This window comes from Pongo pygmaeus, chromosome 18 (assembly GCF_028885625.2).
Source record: "Pongo pygmaeus isolate AG05252 chromosome 18, NHGRI_mPonPyg2-v2.0_pri, whole genome shotgun sequence".
NCBI classification, from domain to species: domain Eukaryota; kingdom Metazoa; phylum Chordata; class Mammalia; order Primates; family Hominidae; genus Pongo; species Pongo pygmaeus.
In genome coordinates, this window is record NC_072391.2 from 17,085,938 (window position 1) to 17,113,093 (window position 27,156).

At 41.7% G+C, this 27,156-nt stretch overlaps 1 protein-coding gene across 3 annotated transcripts in view; it reads left to right on the forward strand.

The window, feature by feature from the left end:
- Positions 1-27,156, forward strand: part of TXNDC11 (thioredoxin domain containing 11) — a 63,711-nt gene that overhangs the window by 13,752 nt on the left and 22,803 nt on the right. For 2 of the 3 annotated variants that reach the window (XM_054453347.2, XM_054453349.2), the window contains one exon: positions 7,484-7,577. The exons of the other annotated variant lie outside the window; for it this stretch is intronic. In XM_054453347.2, the coding sequence (XP_054309322.2) occupies positions 7,484-7,577 (94 nt within the window). The remainder of the gene's footprint in view (positions 1-7,483; positions 7,578-27,156) is intronic. 3 annotated transcript variants of the gene reach the window in all.

Sequence of the window (27,156 nt, forward strand, 5' to 3'; positions counted from 1 at the left end):
CTAACAGTAAAGTTGTGGTAAGTGGGTTTTGATGTGGTTCTTCAGTGGGTTACAGCCAGAGCCACTCGGTATGGCACAGCAAAATGGTGAAGAATCAGGAGTCAGACAGACCTGCTTTTAGCAGTACTCCATGGATTGATTGATTGATTGATTGATTGATTGATTGATTTAGAGATGGTCTCACTCTGTTACCCAGGCTGGAGTGCAGTGTCGTGATCTTGGCTCACTGCAACCTCCATCTCTCGGGTTCAAGTGATTCTTCTGCCTCAGCCTCCTAAGTAGCTGGGATTACAGGCATGCGCCATCATACCTGGCTAATTTTTTGTATTTTCAGTAGAGATGGGGTTAACCATGTTGGCCAGGCTGGATTATTTTATTTTTTTGAGATAGGGTTTCACTCTGTCACCCAGGCTGGAATGCGGTGGCATGATCTCGGCTCAAGCGATCCTTCTGCCTCAGCCTCCCAAAGTGCTGGGATTACAGGTGTGAGCCACCGTGCCCAGCCCAGCAGTACTTTAAAAGACTGTGCTTCAAGTATTGATGTGGAATTCATGTTAGACTCACTAATCTACTGATGACATTACTGCTGATGACATTTAAAACATTACATTAAGTTTTTTGGCAGCCCACTTAGAGTGATGTACAACAGTGGTTAAACTGGACTGCCTTTAAAATGGGAACCACAAGAGTGCTACCAAGATGGGGTCCCTAGATCACTTCTGTCAGCCTTTAAAATGACTTCCTCCCAAAAGCTGTGGCTTTTATCGGGTTAGTATCATCTTTTGCTGGGCTTGTCACTGAGATGAGATTGTCTCATTGGCAAGAGATAGATAGTACTTTATTGTGAAACAACTCACTAGTCAAGCCCAGTGTGACACTTTGAAACCATTTGTCTTGCAAAATACACCAAATAGCACAGCCTAGAAAACGTGTCAGTTTCACACACACTGCCCATAACATAGAGACAGAATTCTAGATCCAGAAATGAAACTACTGTCATGGTTTTGACGGTTGAATGATTAGGAAAGTTAAGGAATTTTTGGAGTCCCTGGAGTAGAGCACAGTAAGCTTTTGAATATTCTGCTAAGTTAGTGTTTCTAAACCTTGGCACAGTTGACATTGGAGGTCAGATAATTCTGTGTTTTGGGGGGCTGTCCTGTGCTTTGCAGGATATTTAGCAATATCCCTGGCCTCCACCCACTAGATGTTGGTAGCACCGTTTTCTCCCCTCAGTTGTGACAACCAAAAATATCTGCAGACCTTGCCAAAAACCCCTCAGGGGACAAAATTCCCCCAGTTAAGAACTACTGCTCTGAAGAACTGAGTTTTCCCAATTAAGGCCTTAAGAGGAAGAAAACACATCTTTTATCATGGGGCTCTCAGAAGGCATTAATTTAATAGTTAAAAGTTTATCTGCTTATAATGGTGGCAGTAGAGAGAAGATGAAAATTAAACAGTGCCTTGACTAGAGAATGTTGGAAGGTTATCGGGGGGGTGGGTGGAAATTATAGCTAGGGGTGAGTTAGAGTGTCATCACTAGAGCTGTCTCTGATACTCAACTTTTTACTCAAACTCCTTATTTTTTCCAAAAAACAAACAAAAACCCTATACAGTTTAAATATGTGAAGGAACTTGCTAATTTAAAGACATATTACTATGAAAGATACTTGTTTTGGTCAAGAGCCTTATCTCAGTTTATATTTTTTATCAATATGGATTTCAGTATCAAGTGTGTTTAAATTTAAGTATATCAAAATTGGGTCAAAATAATTAATGTTTTCATGGCACTTCTGAAGTTTGACCTAATGAAGGATTGGTTATTTTTGCTTGACTTAATGTCTGTTAGATATGTTTGTAACATCTTGTAGGAGTGTGTGTGATAATTTCCTCCTTGTTTTAAAAAAAAATTTCTTGTGTAGGATCTGGATTTTAAGGAAGGAAAAAAAAGGAAAAAAATTGATTAATTATAAATTTGTCTCTAATCCAGATATTTGTGAGCATTTTGGACCATTATAAAATTATATAGTTAGCATTCATTACTTGGGAAGTGATGATGTCCTGAAATACATAATATTCTCTATTGACATAAACTTGTTTTTGAGACAGAGTCTTGCTCTGTCTCCCAGACTGGAGTGTGGTGGCGCAATCTCGGCTCACTGCAACCTCCACCTCCTGGGTTCAAGCGATTCTCGTGTCTCAGCCTCCTGAGTAGCTGGGATTACAGGCATGTGCCTCCACGCCCAGCTGTTTTTGTATTTTTAGTAGAGACGGGGTTTCACCATTTGGCCAGGCTGTTCTTGAATTCCTAGCCTCAAGTGATCAGCCCATCTTAGCCTCCCAGAATGCTAGGATTACAGGTGTGAGCCACTGTGCCCAGCTGACGTAAAATTTTATTATATGTATGTGGAACTCTATTCATATATGCTTATTCTGTTGTTAAAAAAAGGAATGTACTAATTGTATCTCGGTATTAATTTTTAGAAGTCCTATAGTTGAATCCTTTCAAAGGCCTATTCAGATGATTTGATACTGAATTGCTTAGAGTGGAATTTTTTTTTTTTTTTTTTTTTTTTTTTGAGGTGGAGTCTCGCTCTGATGTCCAGGCTGGAGTGCAGTGGCGTGATCTTGGCCCACTGCAACCTCCACCTGCCAGGTTCAAGTGATTCTCCTGCCTCAGCCTCCTGAGTAGCTGGGACTCAGACATGCACCACCATGCCCGGCTAATTTTTGTATTTATAATAGAGACGGAGTTTCACCTTGTTAGCTAGGATGATCTCGATCTCTTGACCTTGTGATCCGCCTGCCTCGGCCTCCCAAAGTGTTGGGATTGCAGGTGTGAGGCACCGCACATGGCTGAAGAGTGGAAGTTTTTAACCAATGGAAAATATTTTATTTGGCTTAGATATCTGAGACCTACCAATATCACATTGCTAATCATTAACCATGGTTTTATGTTTGTAAACTATGACTAAGAGGCCCGGCGAGGTGCTTCACGCCTGCAATCCCAGCACTTGGGAGGCCAAGGTGGGAGGATTGCTAGAAGCCGGGAACTCAAGACCAGCCTGGGCAACAAAATGAGACCCTGTCTCTATAATAAAATGTTAAAAATTAGCCAAACCTGGTGGCACATGCCTGTGGTCCCAGCTGCTTGGGAGGCTGAGGCTGGAGGATTGCTTGAGTCCAGGAGTTTGGGGTTACAGTGAGCTGTGATGGCACCACTGCACTCCAGCCTGGGCAACAGAGTGAGACTCCATCTCAAAACAAAACAAAGACAAGACTCTGAGCCCAGAAACAATTTCTAGGACAACAGTTTTACCTTTAAGTTACTTAAACATCACAAAAAGCCATTAAAGGGTGAGTACTAAAAATTCTTAACTTTGTAAACCCTGAAATACTTCAGTCGTTATTAGCAAAGAAGTAATGCATAAACTATGCATTGTGAAGTGCTCTTCAGTTTTCAAGTGCTTATTTCTAAATGTTCCAAACAGCCAGGTGAGGTAGATGGAAATTGTGGATGCTTCCAACAGATTCAGAAGCTAAGGTACAGGGAGGCTGTGATTTACCTACATGGAGACTGGATGACAGCCCAGCCTTGTGGCTCCCCAAATTCTTGTCTATCATGTTCCTTCCTCAAAGAAATATTTAAGGTTCCTGAATTGAAACTTCAGTATCTACCTAGGGGTTACAACTTCAAATATTTATTTAATGTCATTTTTTGAAACTTTTTTCTTTTATGGTAGAATATTTTGAAGATGTTGGCTCCTTAATTTGGCTGTAGCTTTTTTTTTTCTAAATGAATACTTAAAAGAATAAATATGGATGAAGGATGATGCCATGGCTCTTAAGCAGCAGAGTTTTGCCATTTCCTGTTATTAATTGGGTCATTCACATTTATTCTACAGAACTGGGATTATTTTGTGTATGATAGTCACAATATTCAGGCAGGGTAGGGTCTATAATTTTCTACCCAGGTAAGCACTACAATGATACTTACCTTGTAAATAATGAATGTAGCTAAAAACTGAAATGAACTTGCCAGGAGATCCCATAAAGGGAGATTAAGAGCTCTATATAATTTCCTTGCAAACCATGTTAAGAAATTTGACCGGGCCCTGTGGCACGCCTGTAATCCCAGCACTTTGAGAGGCCGAGGCGGCCAGATCATGAGGTCAGGAGTTCAAGACCAGCCTGGCCAACATGGTGAAACCTCGTCTCTACTAAAAATACAAAAAATTAGCCGGATGTGGTGGCGGGCGCCTGTAATCCCAGCTACTGGGGAGGTTGAGGCAGGAGAATTGCTTTAACCTGGGAGTCAGAGGTTGCAGTGAGTCGAGATCACGCTACTGCACTCCAGCCTTGGCGACAGAGAAAGACTCTGTCTCTAAAAAAGAGAAAAAGAAATTCTACTTACTTCAGTTACTCCAATTGTGGAATCCCTCTTCCTTGAATGTTCTTCCTGCCACTTTAAATACAGAGAGGAAAATGAAGTCGATTACTGTGGACAACGTATACTAACAGAACCAGTGTCATTTTTATTTTTAATTTATAGAGATGAGGTCTTGCCATGTTGCCCAGGCTGGTCTGAAACTCCTGAGGTCAGGTGATCCTCCCATCTCAGCCCCCAAAAGTCCTGGGATTATAGACATAAGCCACCACACCTGGCCAGTGTCATTTTTATTTCAGTGGACATTAAGTTGATTGGAAAGAGAATAGGACTGAGTAATAGTCATTTAATTTTCAGTGACTAATTTTCTGGCTCCTCTAATTTCAGTATTGTTTGGACATCATTTGTGTTAGGTATTGGTAGCTTCTACATCAATAGTGCTTGCTTTCTTATTTATTTGTTTGTTTGATTGTTTGTTTTTTTGAGACAGAGTCTCACTCTCTTGCCTAGGCTGGAGTGCAGTGGTGCGGTCTCTGCTCACTGTAACCTCCACCTCCCAGATTCAAGCAATTCTCCTGCCTCAGCCTCCCAGGTAGCTGCGACTACAGGTGCCCACCATCACGCCCGGCTAATTTTTGTGTTTTTAGTAGAGATGGGATTTCACCAGGCTGGCCAAGGGTGGTCTTGAACTCCTGGCCTCAAGTGATCTGAGGGGATTACAGGCGTGAGCCAGCGCTGCTGGCCTCTTTTTTATTTTTTAAAGCACTTGACAGATTCATTTGACTTGTACCTTATAATTTACTCACCAAATGCTAACAGTATTATTATTTCAAACTCTTATCTTCTATCTGCAGGCAAAATATTTTAAGAATCTTTTCGTGAATTTCTGTATCCATTTAAGAACACTTATTTAGCATACATTCATTCATTTATTCCTAACAGCTTGGTAACAAAATTGTTTTACATTTAAATGGGTTGGGGAAAGGCTCGGGAATCTTTTAGGGGGAAGAAGAGAGTTAAGTCAAATTGCCAGATGACAGAAAACATGAGCATTTTGACAGAACTCTAGAATGCTGGTACCCAACATTGTCATATTGTTTGTAAAATTCTACTCTGAATGTTGTGCGCATAGGTACTGTTTCTGTTAGTTCATAGTTTTGTGGTTTTTTGTTTTTGTTTTGAGATTTTTGAGATTCCAGCCTGTTGCCCAGGCTAGAATGCAGTGGCACGATCTTGGCTCACTGCAACCTCCACCTCCCTGATTCAAGCAATTCTTGTGCCTCAGCCTCCTGAGTAGCTGGAATTACAGGCGTGCACCACCATGCTTGGCTAAATTTTTATTTTCAGTAGAGACAGGGTTCCACCATGTTGGCCAGGCTGGTCTTGAACTCCCGACCTCAAGTGATCCACCCGCCTCAGCCTCCCTAAGTGCTGGGATTACAGGTGTGAGCCTGGGCAACAGAGTGAGACTCTGTTTCTTTTTTTTTTTTTTTTGAGATGGAGTCTTGCTCTGTCCCCCACCTGCTGGAGTGCAGGGGCATGATCTCAGCTCACTGCAGCCTCCGCCTCCTGGGTTCAAGGGATTCTCTTGCCTCAGCTTCCCGAGTATTTGGGACTACAGGCATGTACCACCACACCTGGCTAATTTTTGTATTTTTTAATAGAGACAGAGTTTCACCATGTTGACCAGGCTGGTCTTGAACTCCTGACCTCAAATGATCCTCCCGCCTAGGTCTCCCAAAGTGTTGGGATTACAAGTGTGAGCCACTGCACCCAGCCTAGATGTTGAGTTTCTATCAGAATGAAAATCAATTGATTCATTTACAGTTGAATCTTAGAACAAGCAAGTGGTTTAGATTGGAAAGATAGTATATTCCACTACAGATCAAAAGTTTCCTCTTTTATATAACATACTGATTTTAAACTTTAGCAACAGATTAAATTTCAACCAAATTTTGGATGCAATTTTGTTTCAATGATCAAGTTCGTTTCCACAATGACTTACTAATATGGAGTGTAGTGCCAAGTGCTTTTGGGCTTAAAAGGATTCTTTTCATTTGCCTAGTGCTTTACGGTTCATCAGGCTTGCTCTTTGCCTAACCCTGTGAAGAATTGTTCCTATTTCCACATCAGGCAACTGAGGTTTCATATTGAAGGGTTCTCCTGAGGCTGTTCATTCAGCCACTAGATCTCAGACTTGAGCTTAGGTCTTCTGACTCCAAGTCCAGCACTTTTTCCTCACGGATCTCACAATTTGACTTTTAAGACAGATACGATTATTACAGAACAAAACCTGACTGAATGAGTGCCACAGGGCCTTCCAAGAAGGAAGAAGTGATTGTAAACAGGAAGGCAGAACATATCTGGTAGGGGACAGTTAATTGGTTTGGCAGAATGAAGGGGCGTTCTGCACCCAGCTTAGAGAAGTGGAATGAGCAGGTGGAAATGAGGATGGAAATGAGTGTGTAGGGTGGAGGAGCCAGAGGGCCGGAGGCGGGTCCTCTGCAGACCTGAGGGAAAGGAGAGTTGCCACTGTGGAATGCTGGGTTTTGTGGGGGGTTCTATGGTTTGTTTCCTATTGAAGGGGCTTGATTACAGGTGAAGATTAACCCTGATTTGCGGCAAAGTGTGAACGTATGTTTGGAGGCAATGAGAGAAAGAGATTCAAGAAGAAACTTAAGAAAGGTTAAAAGAAAATTATTGCCACTTCTTGTCTGGAGTTGTTAAAAGCGATTGAGGGCACAACTTACTGATGAAGTTTTGAGCCTGGGAGAATTGTACTGTCAACAAACAGGGTGTGGAAAGACCTACTCATGGGGACAGAAGGAAATTTCAGCTTTGAATGTCCCTGAATGACCACTGTGCAATCCTGTCAAAGCTACTGCAACTCCATCCGTTACCCTGTTTGTTGTTTAAATGTAGGGGATGTTCAACTCCAACCTGAAATTTTTCTCCTGTGCTTAGTTAGGCTTTTTGAAAAAATGAAAGGCAACAAGATGCATTAATTGTCAAATTATAATATGTCTTGCTTTAAAATATCCTCCATTACACTGTGGCTGACAGTGCCTCAGTTACCTAATTCTGCTCTTTTTCCTGCAGCCTGGAGTACTTGGGTACTTTGAGTTCAGTGGCTCACCCCAGCCTCCTGGTTATTTGACCTTCTTCACCTCAGCATTACATTCATTAAAGAAAGGTAAAAAATGATTCATATTAAGACATTGTTACTTGAGTAGAATTGTTATTTACATCTTTTCCATGTGTTACTATGAATATATATTCTAATTTGCTTGATTCCTTTTCTCAACGTGTTTTTGTTTATTTTATTTTATTTTTGATGGAGTCTCGCCCTGCCACCCAGGCTGGAGTGCAGTGGGCGTGATCTTGGTTCACTGGAATCTGCCTCCCGGGTTCAAGCGATTCTCCTGCCTCAGCCTCCTGAGTAGCTGGAACTACGTAGGCGCCTGCCGCCGTGCCTGGCTAATTTTTGTATTTTTAGTAGATATGGGGTTTTGCCACGTTGGCCAGGCTGGTCTCGAACTCCTAACCTCAGGTGATCCACCTGCCTCGGTTCCCAAAGTGCTAGGATTACAGGCATGAGCCACTGCGCCCAGCTGTCAGTGTATTTTTAATAATTACATTGTTTAATGTTCCATCATTAGCAAACAGGAAATACTGTTCTGTTTCATGTATAGTCTCTCAAATGTTTTGCTTCTTAAAAATATAGCTTGAGGCTGCGTGCAGTGGCTCATGCCTGTAGTCTCAGCACTTTGGGAGGCTGAGGCGGGTGGATTGCTTGAGTCCAGGAGTTTGAGACCAGCCTGGCCAACATGGCAAAACCCCGTCTCTACAGGGAATACAAAAATTAGACAGGTGTGGTGGTACACACCTGTAATCCCAGCTAGTTGGGAGGCTGAGGTGGGAGAATCGCTTCAACGCAGGAGGCAGAGGTTGCAGTAAACTGAGATCATGCCACTGCACTCCAGCCTGGGGGACAGAGTGAGATCCTGTCTCAAAAAAAAAAAACCATATATATATATATTTATATTTATATTTATTTATATATATTATATATTATAATATATAGCATATATTATATATTATAATATATAGCATATATTATATTACATACATTATATATTATATTGTATTATATATTATATAATATGTAATATATATTATATTATATTTATTGTATATGTTATATATTATATTTATATTTATTAGTATATATATTTATTATTTATATAAATAAATAAATGAATGTCAGCCACAGTGGCTTACGCCTGTAATCCCAACACTTTGGAAGGTCAAGGTGGGTGGATCACCTGAGGTCAGGAGTTCGAGAACAGTCTGGCCAACATGATGAAACCCCGTCTCTACTAAAAATACAAAAATTAGCCAGACATGGTGGCACATGCTTGTAGTCCCAGCTACTTGGGAGGCTGAGGCAGGAGAATCGCTTGAACCCGGGAGGCGGAGGTTGCAGTGAGCCAAGATCACGCCATTGCACTCCAGCCTGGGTGACAGAGCGAGAGTCTGTCTCAAAAAAAAGAAAATTATTACATCATAATCTTTTTTGTGTTTATAGTTAAAAGTTTTGGTCAGCATTTTTAGTGGTTATTTTATCTGTCAGATAGGTTGTAATTTAGCAATACATTTCTTTTGAGAAGTATTTTTATAGGTATAACACGCATGCACATTACAGCATAGGCTACTGTCAGCTTCTCACATCTGTATTTTTCTTTGACTTAGTTGAATTGTATATTGTTTGGTGTCCTGGTTTTTAAGTGAAAGGTCATATTCTCCCAATTGTTTTATGTTGTTCTGTGCGCTCTCTCAGTCCTGACTCCACAGCCTGTGAGTTGTGTCAGATCCATTCTCATCTGCTCGCTTGTCTCCATCCCCTTTGTTACCACTCCAGTCTGCGCCCGTTCACCCACACCTGGACCAGACCAGTGGACACATAACTGGTATCCACCCGCTTCTCCTTCCTCAGACTGTGGCCTTTGCACATGCTAGTCCTTCTTCCTGGAATATGCTTCCACCCCTAGGGCTCAGTTCTCCACCTGTCGGGGCCCAGCCCAAATATTGCTTCCACAATTAAATCACTGAAACCTCTACCCCGGTCTCACTTGGGTAGCCTGTTGTTTCTTTTGTAGCACTTAACACAGTTTGCATTTATATATGTGATTTCAAGATGATTTATTTAATGTCTTTTCCCCTAGACTGTAAGATTGCTGAGGGTAGGGACCATGTTCCTCATGTTAGTGTTGTTTCTGTATAGCCTGGCACAAAGCATGGTCTCAGTCAGTCTTTGCCAAGCAAGTGATCACATTAATGACCCTATTACCTTCCTCCAGGAGATCAACCAAAAATATGTAACTATTCTTTTATTATTTTTATTTTTGGAATATTAAAACAGCATATATGAAACAATTTTATAACTGGCAATATTAATATATACCTTGAAGGTTTTATGGACAGAGAATCTACTATATTCACATTGTTTGTCTGGGAGACGGGGAGAAAATCAAACTGTCATATAAGTATGTCTGTGTAATTGAAAGACTTTGAGCTGCACAGTTTCAAGTGACTAAGCAGACTTAGCAAATGGAAGTTTGAACTTTGGAAACAAAATACTGCCAACTTAAGTAAGCTTAAGAAGCATCCATTCAAAGCTCTTCATGGAAAATTAAATAAAGCCCTTCACAGAAGACAGACCTTAATGAAGATTATATAAAAGGGTAACCTAGAGTCATTCACTAAAGTGATGGTAGCATTCAAGTTTGTGAGCTGAAGAGGCCATTTCAAGGTCGTAGAAGCATGTTTTGTTATTTGATTGGCTTATATTGTGTGCCGCTATGCCATATTAGAAATACATTACTCATCTTAAATTATTTTTTCATTCAGAGGTTTCTGAAATGGTGTTCCTTTTAGGAATACCCTTCTAATACGAGACAGTAGCCTTTTTCTCCTTTCTTTCAGCAAAAGAAGGGTAAATAGTGATAAATAAAATAGATATAAAATAAGGTTGAAAGGGATAAATGGTTAAAAATTACTCAAAGGTACAAAATGAACCTCCTTGGTCAAATCACTAATTTTGACAAGTTTATGTGCAAGTTGTTTTCATAATAAATGTGGTCTGATTTACTTTCTCTGCATCTCTTCCCTATCCTGTGATTCTAGTTGGATCTTGTAAAATTCTAATGCATATACAAGTTTGCAGGAGCTGAGATTAATTCTAATTAATCTTTTCACCCCATTTTTTTGTGGCTAAATTCACACATTTGGAAATGATGATTTTCTGTAATATGTGCACTATGAAGGATTCCCTAAAGTAAATCTTGCCTTGGGCATCTGGGGTTTTTCTCCCTTTCTTCTACCCTGAAGTCAAATGGTGTTTTCCTTATTATTAACAGCAGATGTGCAGTAAGAGGTAGGAGAAACACATGCACATTTAAAAAAAAAAAGATACCGTTTCAAATTAAATTCTAGGTCAATGTCATGTTTAGATTGTATATACAAATCAAGGCTGGAGAAACATTTGACACATATAACATTTAGTTATAGAGAGCTGAACTGAAGAAGTGTTTAGACTGTTGTAGTAGAAAGTAGATGCCTTGGTTCAGCAGGCCACCAGCATTTATACAATACACATGCCTTTCCCCTGCCTTAATGATTTTTTTTTAATTGTCTTAGAAATAGCCAGGCCACTTCCAAGATCTACATTTGTTTTTTGAAGCTAGCTGGTCATCAGTGCATAAATAATTTGCGAGTGTACCATGTCTGAAGCATCACAGGGCTGTAGGGTGTGTTGTGAGGAGAGCTTATTCCTGGCCCCCAGCATGCGAGGCTTGGGTTATAAGATCGGGTTCTGTGGTCCTTTACCCCCTACTTAACGCAACTTGTCAAACATTTGCTATTTTTACACATTAAATGAAAGGAAATTCACTTACCACCTCAGCACTGTAATAGTAATTGCCTTCTCTTGTTTTAACTGTTTGCTTTTTTCTCCAGGGCTCGGCCTCAGTGCTGATCTGTCAGTTTACCTTGGTCTACCTGTTAAGGTGTTGTGGACAGGAACTCTTGTGCATATTTCTGTCCATTGTTGTGTTAGCCTTTCTTTCTTTTTTTTTTTTTTTTGAGACGGAGTCTCTCTCTGTCGTTCAGGCTGGAGTGCAGTGGCGAAATCTCCGCTCACTGCAACCTCTGTGTCCGAGGTTCGGGCGATTCTTCTGCCTCAGCCTCCCGAGTAGCTGGGATTACAGGCGCCTGCCACCGCGCCTGGCTAATTTTTTGTGTTTTTAGTAGAGACAGGGTTTCACCATGTTGGCCAGGCTGTTCTTGAACTCCTGACCTCATGATCCGCCCGCCTCGGCCTCCCAAAGTGCTGGGATTACAGGCGTGAGCCACTGCGCCCAGCCTGTGTTAGCCTTTTTTACTTCTGTTATTATTATTTATGTAGTGCTTTCATATTTTCTTTAAAAAAAAGTTAAATCTCTGGTTCTTTTTTTTTTTTTTTTGAGTTGGAGTCTCACTCTTTTGCCCAGGCTGGAGTGCAGTGGCATGATCTCACCTCACTGCAACCTCTGCCCAGGTTCAAGGGATTCTCATGCCTCAGCCTCCTAAGTAGCTAGGACTACAGGCACCCACCACCGCGCCCACTACCACGCCCGCCTAATTTTTGTATTGTTAGTAGAGACAGCTTTTCACCATGTTGGCCAGGCTGGTCTCAAACTCCTGACCTCAAGTGATCCACCTGCCTCGGCCTCCTAAAGTGCTGGGATTACAGGCATGAGCCACTGCGCCTGGCCTTCTGGTTAGTTTTTCTTGCTTTTTTTTTTTTTTTTCCTGAAAATCTGATGACTATATTAGTTTATTTCGTTATTTTTTAAATTTAAAAATTATTTAGCACTTTATGCTCCCTGGCTTTACTTTGGCTTAAAATGTAGAGCACAGTTGATTTTTTTCCCTCTCTCATTTATAAAATGATGTTTCCTTTCGTTCTAATCTTGATGATGCCTGCTTTACTACAGAACATATTTTTCCATGCATTTGGGTCTATTTCTGTGATTTCTTTTGGTCTAGATACCTATTTTTTTCTGAGTAAACATAATCTAAGTTCTTACTTTGTAAATTGTTATTACTTGGTCGAGTCTGGACTTGTAGTTCTTGTGTTTTGTGGAATATTCTTTTATGTCCATCCATGCCTTTGGCTGGAATTTTGTTGAAATTATGTTAAATATATAAATTGACTTGAAGATAATTGATATGTTCATAACATTTAGCTTTCCTTTCTAGGTTCACAGCATGATTATTCATTTATTCAAAACTTCCTTATAATTTTTTGTAGTAGGTCTTACCTATCTCTCATTAATGTTTAATCATTTCACAGTGCTAGATGATTAATTGTGGGCTGGCAATCTTTGTGTATGTTTCAAAAGCCTGGAGGAAATCAGCTCTCTTGTACTTCTTTACTCCTCCAGGACTGCAAAGCCTGTTCCTCTTGTAACATTTTTACATTTGATCTTGGCAGAGAGGCTACTTTATTACCAAAAGAAAATTTGGTAGAGGGGTCATATTCTGAAGTTGCTTGCTTGATTTTTAAAAATCTGATGATTATTTCATTATTTGCTGTAAAAATGTGTTCTGGTAACATTTTGTCATATTCTGCTATAATTCAGTGGCTTTTTTAAAAGAGAAGATTTGCAGCAAATTTTGACCCCATTTTTCATCTGATCTACAAAAGGACTTGCAGTGCAGTCTAGGGAGAAAAGCAGTGGGCTGGAAGGCAGCAATGCCTGGTCCTTACCCTTTGTCTGCTCCTGGTGAGGTCTGTAAACTTGGAACAAAATATTTAAACTTTCTGTGTTTGCGTTTGTTTATCTGTAAATTTGGGAAGGGTAGAGGTAGGTATATAAATCCTTATTTTATAAGGTCAAATCGTGAAATACTTTGTGTGTGAGTAAAGTAATAAAGCGAGTAAAGAAATACTTTGCGTGTAAGTAAAATAATAGTCTTTATACCTTAATTAGAAACTAAGCTATCTGGTTGAAAGCACCTCAGATAAGTATTTTACCTATTCTAGTGAAAACATCCACACAAGAAATGATGTCATTGACTGACCAGCAGGCCCAGTCTTTCTCTTCCCCTTTCCCATGCACCTCCTACATGCTTCTGTTTGTAACGCATGGTTTTCTCCCTGTCCAATGGACTGAATCTCTCTCCCACCAGAATAGGAGCTAATTTGTTCAGATAATATTTACTGAGGACCTCGACGGCAGGGTTTTGTTTTGTTGCTCCTACAACTCCATGCTGTGCTTGGTGAATGAATGACTGGTAAAGGACGCGTGAGAAAGATTTTAGCTGCGGGATTTTAAAATGTCACTTTGGATCCCCTCTCACCACCTTCTCCACTTCTTGTGCCTGGCCCTTCAGGCTCAATAGACCATAGTGTAGGAATTTCCCTGCCTGGTTCATTCTATTTTTTTTTTTTTTTTTGCCGAGACAGGGTCTCACTTTGTTGCCCAGGCTGGAACGTAGTGGTAACCTTGAACTCATGGGCTCAAGCAATCAGATTCTGCCTCAGCCTTTTGAGTAGCTAGAACTACAGGTGTGCACTAACACACCAGCAAGTTACAACAATTTTTTTTTGTAGAGATCAAATTGAAATTCACATGGTACCTAAATATCATCTTGGAAATACACTGAACTATTTTTTTGTTTTGTTTTGTTTTGTTTTTGAGACACCCATTCTCTGCTCACTGCAACCTCCGCCTCCCGGGTTCAAGCAGTTCTCCTGCCTCAGCTTCTCAAGTAGCTGGGACTACAGCCACACGCCACTAGGCCTGGCTGATTTTTGTGTATTTTAGTAGAGACGGGGTTTCACTGTGTTGCCCAGGCTGGTCTTGGAACTCCTGAGCTCAGGCAATCCTCCCGCTTTGGCCTGACAAAGTGCTGGGATTACAGGCGTGAGCCACCGCGCCCAGCCACACTAAACTATTAACTAAAATATTGTTTCCACTCCCTTCTACCACCTTTGGGAATTCCTAAACTCAGTTGATGAAGAAACCTTGAGCATTAGTTTTCTAAGGAACTCCCTTTGGGAAACAGTGTTTTGGAGGAAAGGTATTAAATGGAGGAAGAACTTTGATTCCAGCGTAGTGTCCCTGTACTCCACCAGGTGGCGTCTGATGCTGCCGAGATTTGCTTGTAGAACTGAGTCGGTACGCATAAAAAGGGCCGTCCTCCAAGCGAAGAGAGCTTTTCTGGAGTATTGTTCTGTCAGATTGGAGATTTTTTTTTTTTGAGACGGAGTCTTGCTCTGTCGCCCAGGCTGGAGTGCAGCCGCGCGATCTCGGCTCACTGCAACCTCCGCCTCCCAGGTTCACGCCATTTTCCTGCCTCAGCTTCCCGAGTAGCTGGGACTACAGGCGCCCGCTACCACGCCCGGCTAATGTTTTGTATTTTTTAGTAGAGACGGGGTTTCACCGTTTTCGCCAGCATCATCGTGATCCCTGACCTCATGATCCGCCCACCTCGGCCTCCCAAAGTGCTGGGGTTACAGGCGTGAGCCACCGCGCCCGGCCAGATTGTGAGATTTTAGACAGCATCTAAAGATCTTGGCGGGGCACGGTGGCTCACGCCTGTAATCCTAGCACTTTGCGAGACTGAGGCAGGTGGATCCCTTGAGCTCAGGAGTTTGAGACCAACCTTTCGCAATGTGGCGAAACCCCGTCTCTACAAAAAATACAAAAATTAGCCTGTAGTTGCAGCTACTTAGGGGCTGAGGTGGGAGGATCGTTTGAACCTAGGAAGTCAGGGCTGCAGTGAGCTGAGATCATGCCACTGCTTTCTGGCCTGGGTGACAAAAGTGAGACCTTGTCTCAAAAAAAAAAAAAAAAAAGATCTGAAGGATAGGGTTTTCTTGCTCAGTATGTGACATTTTAAAAGGCATTGAAAAAACAAGGGACTGACAAGCAAGGCTGGCTTGGAGATTGCTTTATTTTCTCAGGTTTTTGGGCCTAACTCTTGGGTCTTTGGACCAGACATTGAGTTTAACAGTTCTGGGCAAATGGAATGGGTTCTAGGATCGTTTTTTTTTCTTGGGTAATTTCATTTGTTGTCACTATACTCACTCATGGGGGAGACCTTTTTCTAACTATCTGCCTGCATTGAGACCCTTCTGGGTACTGACTAATATAAATTAGAATAAACATATTAAAAATTCCATACTTTGGGCCGGGTGCTGTGGCTCATACCTGTAATCCCAGCACTTTGGGAGGCCAAGGCGGACGGATCACCTGAGGTAAGGGGTTTGAGACCAGTCTGACCAACACGGAGAAACCCAGTGTTTACTAAAAATACAAAAATAGCCAGGCATGGTGGCGCATGCCTGTAATCCTAGCTGCTTGGGAGGCTGAGACAGGAGAATCGCTTGAACCTGGGAGGTGGAGGTTGCAGTGAGCCAAAATCATGGCATTGCACTCCAGCCTAGGCAACAAGAGCAAAACTCTGTCTCAAAAAAATGGAAAAAAATTCCATACTTTTATGTCGCCACACCTAAAACTGACTTTTTAACTCAGTTGACATTATTTTAGCAAAGGAATCCTTGTATATTTTGTGGGAGATGCTTTTATTTCCATTATGATTTCTTTTCTTTTTTTTGAGACAGAGTCTCGCTCTGTGCCCAGGCTGGAGTGCACAATCATGGCTCACTGCAGCCTCAACCTCCCCAGGCTCAGGTGATCCTCCCACCTCAGCCCCCCAAGGAGCTGGGACTACAGGCATGCACCACCACGCTTGGCAAATTTTTTTTTTTTTTTTCCCCAAGACAGAGTTTCACTCTTGTTGCCCAGGCTGGAGTGCAATGGCACGATCTTGGCTCACCGCAACCTCTGCCTCCTGGATTCAAGCGATTCTCCTGCCTCCCAAGTAGCTGGGATTTACAGGCATGCACCACCACGCCCAGCTGATTTCTGTGTGTGTGTGTGTGTGTGTGTGTGTGTGTGTGTGTGTGTGTGTTTTAAGTAGAAATGGGGTTTCTCCATGTTGGTCAGGCTGGTCTTGAGCTCCCGACCTCAGGTGATCCAACCACCTCAGCCTCCCAAAGTGCTGGGATTACAGGCGTCCACCACTCGTGGCCAAATTTTTCTATTTTTTTGTAGAGATGTAGTTTCACCATGTTACTCTGGCTGATCTTGAACTCCTGGGTTCAAGCAGTCCAGCCACCTCAGCCTCCAAAAGTGCTGTGGTTAAAGGGATGAGCCACCGTGCCCCACAATGACTTATTTCTTAAGTCTTATAAATAAGAACTAAGGCCAAAAAAGATCCTCCCAGCACTTGAGGTTAGAATCAGAAGTACGATTTCTTATTAAATAATTCAACAACCATTTGAGGATCTGGTATGTGATATAGCTATAATGATGAGTGTACCTCATTTCCTGCCATCAGCAGGAGCCACCAGCCAGTGTGGCCAAGAAGTAGGGTTGCTCACAATGAGAATTTAGTGATGGGTCTGTGACAGCCTTCCTTAGGTGGAGACGGGAAGATGGCTCAGTGGAGATGGGTGCTGGGGGTGGGAGGCTCAGCCTGCAGCTAAGTATGGAAGAAACCGCATGCAGAGTGGAAGGTTGATGGGGGTGGGGAAAGCAACAGGTGTGTCCACTTGTGCCTTGGCTTCAGGAAGCTCAGAGCCAGATTTAGTGTTCATTTAGAGAGATTTTGATCCCTCGATCCCAGGTATTTGAAAAATTACACCTCCACTTTCTAATTATTTAGTGATATTTTCTACCCTTTTAAAGTTGACTCTTTTAGAGTATGGGTGTGGGTGTTGATCCTATTTCTCCAAGTTTGTTTTTTTCTTGTTTGAAAGTTGATAAGACTCCTAGATAAAGAACTAGAAGCATTACAATCTTAGAAAATAATCTTAGGGATCACATAATAAAGTCACAAACTTACAGTCAAACAGCTCCGTGCAGACAAGCCCAGTTCTGGTCTGTCCTTGGCCACCTATTTTTATATACAGTTGAACCAGATAAGCTGATACTTGACTGAGCACTTCCATGAGCCAGGCACTTTACCTGAATGACACAGTCTTCACTGTCACCCTTTGAAGTAGGAAGTGTTTATTCCAGTTTCACAGATGGAGAAACTAAAGCTCTGAGGAGTTTGTTAACTGGCTCAGGGTTAGTGTAGTAGGCAGGGTTCATAAGGGCTCCTTAAAAAGCTCCGCTTCTTACTCACTAGAACCTGTGAATAGGTTATATACGTGGCAAGGGGGAATTAAGGTAGCAAATAGAATTAGATTGCTAATCAGCTGACACTGAGGTTATCCTGTGTTACTGGGGTGGGCTCAGTGTAATCAGAAGGATTCTTAAGAATCAAAATTGGAGGCAAAATAGCAGAGTGTAATGTGAGACGGACAGTCTAGTTGTCACTGGCTTTGGAGGAGGAAAGGGCCACAAACCAAGGGATGTGGGTAACCTCTGGAGCTGGAAAAGTCAAGGATTCCCCCCTAGAGCCTCCCAAAGGAACATGACTTGCTAACAGGCCAGGGTTGATTTTAGCCCAGTGAGACTCATTTTGGACTTTTGACATCCAGAACTTTAAAATACATCTGTGTCTGCCATTATTTGTTACAGCAACAACAGGAAGCCAGTACTATCACATGCCAGTAAATACAGGAGCTGAGATGAGAACTCTGGTGCAGAGCTCACTCACTCCACCCTTACTCTGTTCTCTGCAGCTCCTCTGCCGTACTGAGGTGCAGCAGGTGGTATGATGTGGTGATTCCCTCTTGGCTTTGCCTATGATACTGCTTTAAATGTAATGTTTTTCCCTGGCTAATGTCTGCCTTCCTAATTTTTCAAGGCCTAGGGGAAGTTCTATGGATTAATAAGTCTTGACTATCTAGCATGACGTCCGGCACACTGGACGTCCTGTGATTTTCATCACCCCAGCTTCTTTCTTGGAGCTGCTGCTGCACTAATAGACAATAGGCTATGTCTTCCGCTTAGCAGCCCGTCTTGGTTTCTAGTTTTCCGTAGGCTTTAGTGGTATCTTCCTGACAATAAGCTTAGATAGACAGGGGCCAATGAGTCCTGAAGTCATTTTATTTTATTTAATGTTTATTTATTTATTTGACAGGGTCTCACTCTGTTGCCCAAGCTAGAGTGCAGTGGCACAGTCACGGCTCATTGCAGCTTCAAACTCCCGAGGCTCAGGTGATCTTCCTGCAGGCTCACGCCGTCACACCCAGCTAATTTTTGTAGAGGTGAGGTTTTGCCATGTTGCCTAGGCTGCTCTTGAATTCCTGGGCTCAAGCAGTCCACCCACCTTGGCCTCCCAAAGTGCTGGGATTACAGGCATGAGCCACTGCGCCTGGCTCTGTAGTCATTTTAATAGCAAGTATCCTGGTATAATCATGGCCCAGCAGCCTTTTCTCACTGGCCTTCAGGTTTCAGGTTCCCCATCTGTTAAATAAGGGAGCTTTGCCCTAGTTATCTGTAAGGGACACTTCATCTTGAAAATGCAATGGCTCTTGGCCTATTTTTGTAGGCCTGGGAGCTAAGGATGTTTTTTACATTTTTAAAGCATTGTTTGGAAGGGAAAAAGAGAACATGTGACAGAGACCTCATCTAGCTGACTCCTGTGTTAGACCTTAAGAACAGCCTGAAATGGGGTGGGGGAGGTTTCTCAGTGGATATATTTAGTTTGCAGAGTCCTTCCTTCCCCTGAGGGCTACCAAAAAAAAAAATTTAATTGAAGTGCATACAAGGGAAGTTTTTCGATTGATCATTTTATTTTTTCTTTTGAGATGGAGTCTCGCTCTGTCACTGAGTCTAGAGTGCAGTGGTGTGATCTTGGCTCGCTGCAATCTCTGCCTCCCGGGTTCAAGCGGTTCTCCTGCCTCAGCCTCCCGAGTAGCTGGGATTACAGGCATGCGCCACCACGTCTGTCTAATGTTTGTACTTTTAGTGGTGTGAGCCACTGTGCCTGGCCTGAATTGATCATTTTAATATGGCGCTTTAGAAATACTAAATAAGAACAGCTGGTGTGAGGGTGTTTATTTTACTTTCAGGTTAAGTATATGTAACAATGTGTATTTAGTACTATAGTTTATTTTCTCCTAAAATCATGTATTTGGAACTACATTTCTCTTTCCTTCCTACCTAGCTCACACACACAAAGAATCACAGCTGCCAGGCGCGGTGGCTCACTCCTGTAATCCCAGCACTTTGGGAGGCTGAAGTGGGCAGATCACGAGGTCAGGAGTTCGAGACCAGCCTGACCAATATAGTGAAACCCCGTCTCTACTAAAAATACAAAAAATTAGCTGGGCGTGGTGGTGGTGTAATCTCAGCTACTCGGGAGGCTGAGGCAGGAGAATTACTTGAACCTGGGAGGCAGAGGTTGCAATGAGCTGAGATCACGCCATTGTACTCTAGCCTAGGCGACAGTGCGAGACTCCGTCTCAAAAAAAAAAAGAATCACAGCTTATAAGTTACATGTTAGTTTAGTAATATCTTGGCAAACACCACAATGTATCTGTGATGTCCAAATGCCAGATTTTTTTTCTAGATAATTGCTTTGTGCTTTATATTAAGAAGTTTGAAACTATACACATTTCACTGTCTCATTTCTAGGGGGAAAATGCAAGTAATGATAGTTTATACATTGAAAACAAAGATTTCTATAATGTTACATTTCTTCGAAGGTTTTTCCATTTTAATGGACATTTTATTGGAAATATATGACATCACTAGGAAATGGTTATGAAGAACTTGAAAAGTGAATCACTATGTAAATATTAAAATTAGCGGGGTTGTTTTAATCCCTTTTTTTTTATAATCCTATTTTTCTCCTTTTTCTGACTTTGGAAAGAAGAGTGGGAAAGTAGAAGTTAAAATTAACAGACTAAAATGAGAATTGTTTCCCAACAGATGGAAGGTACTATGATACAGGTTTGCCTTTTGGGATATCACTATTTTCCAGTTTAAAGAAATGAGAAGAATTTCCCCATGGAGTAAATGACTTCTTAGCCATAATGATTAAATGCCATGTGACTTAATCCAGTGGTATTTTGTTTTGAAGTATATGTTGGTTTGTTAGCCGTTACCTTTATGAGCATTTTTCTTGACCCGATATTCCATTTTGTTCCATGATGCCTTAGAGATGAGCTCACACAGAAGTCTCCATGATAGCAGATGACCTTCCCTAATGTAAGGAATTCCACATTGTTCAGACCTGGAGTTTCTGTCTGTTCTTTCAGTGTATGCTTGGGTACTTTGTAGTACACCTAGTGTTATTTACTATAGGCCTCTGAGAGAGAATTAATTTCAGAAGCTCAGGCTAGAGTCATAGGTCTAGAGCCCCACTTTTTCCTTTTTGAAGAAGAGGGGACATGTTCTTAAAGATAATTATTCTTTGCTGTTGGAGGGATTTTCATGAAAAAAATTCAAGAAACATTTGTCTCATGTGATCTTACCAGATAAGTGCCAATTATTGAGACTTGCTGGCTGCTGGATTTATCATCTCAGGCTAATTTTCTTCCTGAGATAAATGAATCTTGCTTTTTCATCATTACCACTCTGGCATAATCTAATGGCAATACAATATGAACCACATAGCTAATTTAAAATTTTCTTTTTTTAAGTTTGTTTTTTGAGACAGGATCTCATATTGTTGTCCAGGCTGGAGTGCAGTGGTGCAATTATAGCTCACTGCGGCCTCGACCTCCTGGGCTCAAGCATTCCTCCTGCATCAGCCTCCCAAGTAGCTAGGACTATAGGCGTACATCATCACGCTCAGCGAATTTTTAAAAATTTTTTTAGAGCTAGGGTCTCACTCTCTTGCCCAGGCTGGTTTTGAACTCGTGGCCTCAAGTGATCCTCCTGCCTCAACCTCTCAAAACTGTTGAGATTATACATGTGAGGTACCATACCCAGCCTAATTTAAACTTTCTAGTAGCTACACTAAAAATTAAAAAGAAACAGGGGAGGCTGGGTGCGGTGGCTCAGGTCTGTAATCCCAACACTTTGGGAGGCTGAGGCAGGCAGATCACTTGAGGTCAGGAGTTCGAGACCAGCCTGGCCAACATGGTGAAACTCCGTCTCTACTAAAAATACAAAAATTAGCCGGGCATGGTGGTACACGCCTGCAATCCCAGCTACTCAGGAGGCTGAGGCAGGAGAATCGCTTGAACCTGGGAGGTGGCGGTTGCAGTGAGCCAAGATTGGGCCACTTTACTGCAGCCTGGGTGACAAAGTGAGACTCTGTCTTTTAAAAAAAAAAAATTAGGGGGAAAATAAAAGAAACAGGTGAAATTAATATTTAACCCAGTGTATCCAAATTATTTCAACATATAATCGGTATAAAAATGATGGAGATTTTTTTTTTTCCACCTCCCACATTAAAGTGATTCTCCTGCCTCAGCCTCCCGAATAGCTGGGACTACAGGTGCCTGCCACTAAGCCTGGCTAATTTTTAGTAGAGATGGGGTTTCACCAGTTTGGCTAGGCTGGTCTCGAACTCCTGACCTCAGGTGATCCACCCACCTTGGCCTCCCAAAGTGCTGGAGTTACAGGTGTGAGCCACCGCATCCAGCCCTAAACTGACATTTTAATATTTAAAATTAAATTTAAGTCATATGATACTAAACTAAAATACAGTTTTCCCTTGGTATAGATTGGGGATTACTTCTAGGATCCCCAAATATACCAGAATTTGCATACTCAAGTCCCACAGTTGGCCCTTCAGAACCTGCCTGTATGAAAATTGGCTCTCCATATAGGTGGGTTTTAAATTCTGCAAATACTGTATTTTGGATCTGTGTTTCGTTAAGAAAAATCTGCATGTAAGTGGACCCACGCAGTTCAAACCCATGTTGTTCAAGGGTCAGCTGTAGTCGTATATTAAAACGTTGTCCAAAACCAAAAAGCTTTTATCCAAACTAGAGGAGAGTGAGCCAGATGAATGTGAGTGGAAACCAGATGGAGTTTCAGGTCTTTCAGGAACCCTTGGTAGCTGTCATGAGGTGAATGGTGACAGTGCTGCACAGGAGGCACAAGAAGGGCAGCCAAAGCTATACCTGGGGAGGGTGTGGGAAGCAAGAGGGGAGCATTCTGTTACGGGCAGAGAAGAATCCCACACTCACAAGAGATGACCAGGAGTAAACCTGCCTGCCTGTCAGAATTACAAAAGTAGGCAAGATTTGATGAGTCAAAGCACAAGACCATTTCTACTCAAAGCACAGCAAACAGTATTAGCATCAGCATAATAGTGCTGGTTCCCCAGCCCATGCCCATGGGAGATGTGCTGTGATGGGTCTAGATGGTGCCTGTGTGCACAGCCTTGTTGCTGACGATCACAGGGCCCAGGGCTCAGCACCCTCTGTAGCAAGCAGCCAAGGAGCACCCTCCCTCCCTGAGGAGTGAGTGGCGCCAAGAGACATGCTGGCTGTGGTCACCTTGACCTTCTTAGCCACCTGCATGAGCAGCTGTGGAAACTGCTTAGTAACTAATTCTTTACCCAGATGTTCCTTCAAGATCTCATTACATCTTGCAGTGATCATTGACACCAATTGTCACTGTATGGTTAACAGAGATCTTGAACTGGCCAATTACCAGGCTAATGGAGAATTTTTTTTTTTTAATCGAATGGAATACTGCAGTTTTTAGACCTTTATGAGTAGAGGAGGGGAGAGTATGAGTCTTAGTTTATTTTTAATTGTCCAACAAATTCGAAGTTCTTAATTAAAATATTGAAACTTCATTACTTTTAGGACAAAATAATTCATTTTATAAATGACTAAGACTCCTATCGTAGAAAGCCCTGGAGCTCTGCTTATCAGAAAACACTCTGGATAAGGAGATGTGACATGCTGGTTTTTTGTGTCGTCTTTATGCTGTAAACTTCCTCTGCTAATCCAAGTATTCTTTGTTCACATGAGACTGCAAATTTAAGCTGCTGCTTCTAGCAAGATTTCCACCATATGCTAGAACTTAAATAGAAGTGTGATTTCTGTAAATTTCGGTTATGTGTGAAAAATAAAGTTTTGAAATTGTAATATGTTTGAGCATGTTAGAATTTGTTCTGTGTGGGCAGACTGTCCATTCTTATTAATGCAGTTAAACAGGTTTTTGAATGGCCCCTTTTAACTTTTGGGTCAGGCTGTCACTTCTTATTCCTCTGCTCTAATAAATCGCGATGGTGACTTTGGCAGGCTATCAAATGAATTTCCTTACTGGCTGCTTTACCTTCTCTTCTTTTAACTGTGACTGTCCTCCAAGATCAGCCGCTTCTGGAGAGTGGTGTTTTGGTCCTACTAAATCACGTCTTCTCTTTGGTCTGTTTCTTCTGACAGCTTTGGGATCTGGACTTATATGCCGTGCCCTTTAAACAAAGTTTTTAAAAATCTTCAACTAATTCTATACTTAGAGAAAAGTTGCAAAAATAGAACAGGGAGTTCCATAATTACCTGCCTTTAGCCAGTTTCCGCCGTTGTTAACATCTTACATAACCAATTGTTAGGTGGTCTTGTACAAACTAAGAAATCCATATTAGAGTTGGGCATGGTGGCTCACACCTGTAATCCCAGCACTTTGGGAGGCTGAGGCCAGGTGGATCACTTGAGGTCAGGAGTTCAAGACCATCCTGGCCAACATGGTGAAACCTTGTCTCTACTAAAAATACAGAAAAATTAGCCGGACGTGGGGGTGCATGCCTGTAATCCCAGCTACTCGGGAGGCTGAGGCAGGAGAATCACTTAAGGTTACAGTGAGCCGAGATGTGCCACTTACTCCAGCCTGGGCGACAGAACAAGAATCTGTCTCAAAAAAAAAAAAAAAAAAAAAAAAAAAAAAAAGAAGAAGAAAAAAGAAATTAACATTGTTTCAGTCCTATTCACTAAATTGCAGACCTCATTTGAATTGTCTCAATGTTTCCACTAGTGTCTGTTTTTGTTTCAGGATCCAGTCTGGGATCCCATATCGCAACGAGTTGGTTTTTTCTGTTTCCTTCAACCTATGACAAATCCTCTGTCTTTCCTTGTCCTTTGTAACTTTGATACTTCTGAAGAATACTTCTCAGGTATTTTGTAGAAAATTGCTCAATTTTGTCTGTTTTCTTGTGATTGGAATAGGTCATGTCTTTTGACAGCAATACCATAGAAATAGGTCCTTCTCAGCACTTCTTATCAGGGGGTTCATATGATGTCAGTGTGTCTCCTACTGGTGACATTAACTTTGATCACGTGGTTAAAGTAGTGTCTGCTGTGTTTCTCCACTGAAAAGTTACTATCTCTTCCTTTGTAATTAATAAATAAATACCTTGGGGGAAGATCACTTGACACTATGTAAATATATCCTCAAACTTTTGCTCACGAATTTTAGCCTCCATCAGTGGATCTTGCCTGCAACGATTACTCTGGTGTTCAAATGGTTATTTTCTGTTTCTTTCATTCTTTTTTCATTATTAGTGGAATTCTCCCATAAAGAAGAGCTGACTGTTCTCATTAATATTATTATGGAGTCATGGGTATTTATCTTATTCTGTATACTGTCATTGTTTATTTTGTTGCTCAAATTGTTCCAACTTTGGCTACTAGGAGGGTTTCAGCTTGGCTCCTGGGTCCTTTGGACAAACCCCCATCCTTTTATGAGCACTTCTTTACTTCATTTATTTTTTTTGGGATGGAGTTTCACTCTTGTCACCCAGGCTGGAGTGCAATGGCGAAATCTCGGCTCACTGCAACCTGCACCTCCCGGGTTCAAGCAATTCTGCTTCCTCAGCCTCCCAGATAGCTGGAATTACAAGTGCGTGTCACCACACCTGGCTAATTTTTGTATTTTTAGTAGAGATGGGGTTTCACTATGTTGGCCAGGCTGGTCTCAAACTCGTGACCTCAGGTGATCCACCCGCCTTGGCCTCCCAACGTGCTGGGATTACAGGCGTGAGCCACCATGCCCGGCCCACTTCTTTACTTCTGATACAAGATATTTCAGGCTTATCTTGTACTTTCTTCACCCCAGCTCTGGAATCAACCTCTTCTCCAAGGGCCCTGGTTTCTTTTACTGGAGAATGGCATTTAGAAACCAAGATCTACATGCTAGGTTTGCTCTTTGGTATTAGGATGTCATTACTTCTAGGTCTTCTCAGTAGATAGAACTAGGAAGTGTATTATACCCACACATGTGCATATATCTGTATTTCTCTATCCATCCCCTCTCCCTCTGTGTGTGTGTGTGTGTGTATCAAAAGCCTTAAGTTTATACTCGTTCTCTCTGATTTCAATTTAACATCACAGGGTTTATTTTAGCCTTCTCTTATTAATATATAACTTCTTACTGCAACAGTGAGAGTCCTGGCTGTAATTATCTATAATGTATTTACCACAAAGAAGTAAATAATTCATAGTTTCAGAATTGCTAACTTATACCTCTTTAAGAAACACATTTACTACCTAGATTTACAGCATTTATGTACAATTCTTTTTGCCTTTAGTTTTACAGCATCCAGTCAAGATACTGTTTTCCAGTTACTTAGGTTAGTTCTTTCTTCCTATCCCATTCACCATGGTGTTACCCGTTTGCAATAGTTAGGGTTATTTGCACGTGCTATATTCCACGTTGGGTTTGCCACATCTCGCTTGGTTTTAACTAATTGTTTAATTTTGGAGTGTGTGAAAGGTGTGTGATACATCACTGTGGCCCTAGGAGTCAGATACAAAAAGGCCTACTTGGTGCCAGGCCTGCTCAGCCCTGCCTTCCCGTTCCCAGTCCCCTTTCCCCAGCCTGGCTTATTTGTCCTGTATTTCTTTTGTTTTGTGCTATTTTAAACTCATCAGATTTGTATGAAAAATTATTGACTCTGGCAGTAGGGACATATTCACTCCCACCTCATCCTTGTCGGCCACTCCTTACCTGAGGGAGAGAGGACCACACCACTGAAAGGTGGGGGTCATGGGATAAAACTAGAAACTTTATGTGTTTAACACCTCAGTGTTTTTATATCTTAGCTACTTGTGTATAATTTGGTAATATTTGATGTTTAACTGTTTTTTTTTTTTTTTAATTTATTTACTTTGGAGACAGAGTCTCACTCTGTTGCCCAGGCTGGAGTGCAGTGGCACGATCTTGGGATCTCAGCTTACGGCAACCTCTGCCTCCTGGGTTCAAGTGATTGTCATGCCTCAGCCTCCCAAGTAGCTGGGATTACAGGTGCCCACCACAACACACCCGGCTAATTTTTATATTTTTAGTAGAGACAGGGTTTCACCATGTTGGCCAGGCTGGTCTTGAACTTCTGAGCTCTGGCAATCCACCCACCTCGGCCTCCCAAAGTGCTAGAATTAAGAGCATGAGCCACTGCGCCTGGCCTAAAGTTTAACTGATGTTTTATTTAGCATGTGCTAATAAAGCAAAAAGGGGATAGGAAAGAATATACCTTTTTCTGCAGTATCTTACTCACCCTCCTTTAACACTAAATATTATACTCCATGAAAAAAAATGAAAGCTTCACACATAAGGATAAGGTCCCTGCTAATGTTCGTTCTCCAACATCAAACCACTTTTATTATCCTTTTAGATTCTTTATACATTTCTAAACATATGTGCCTGTAGGGGAAAAAACATATATATATATATACACATACACACATGCAACTTTTATAAGTGTGAGTTCTTTTTTTTTTTTTTTGTTAACATCAAAAGTCTACTCTTTCAGCTTCTGTTTGTGGTGTATAGTCCTGCCTCATTGTTTTTAACATTTGC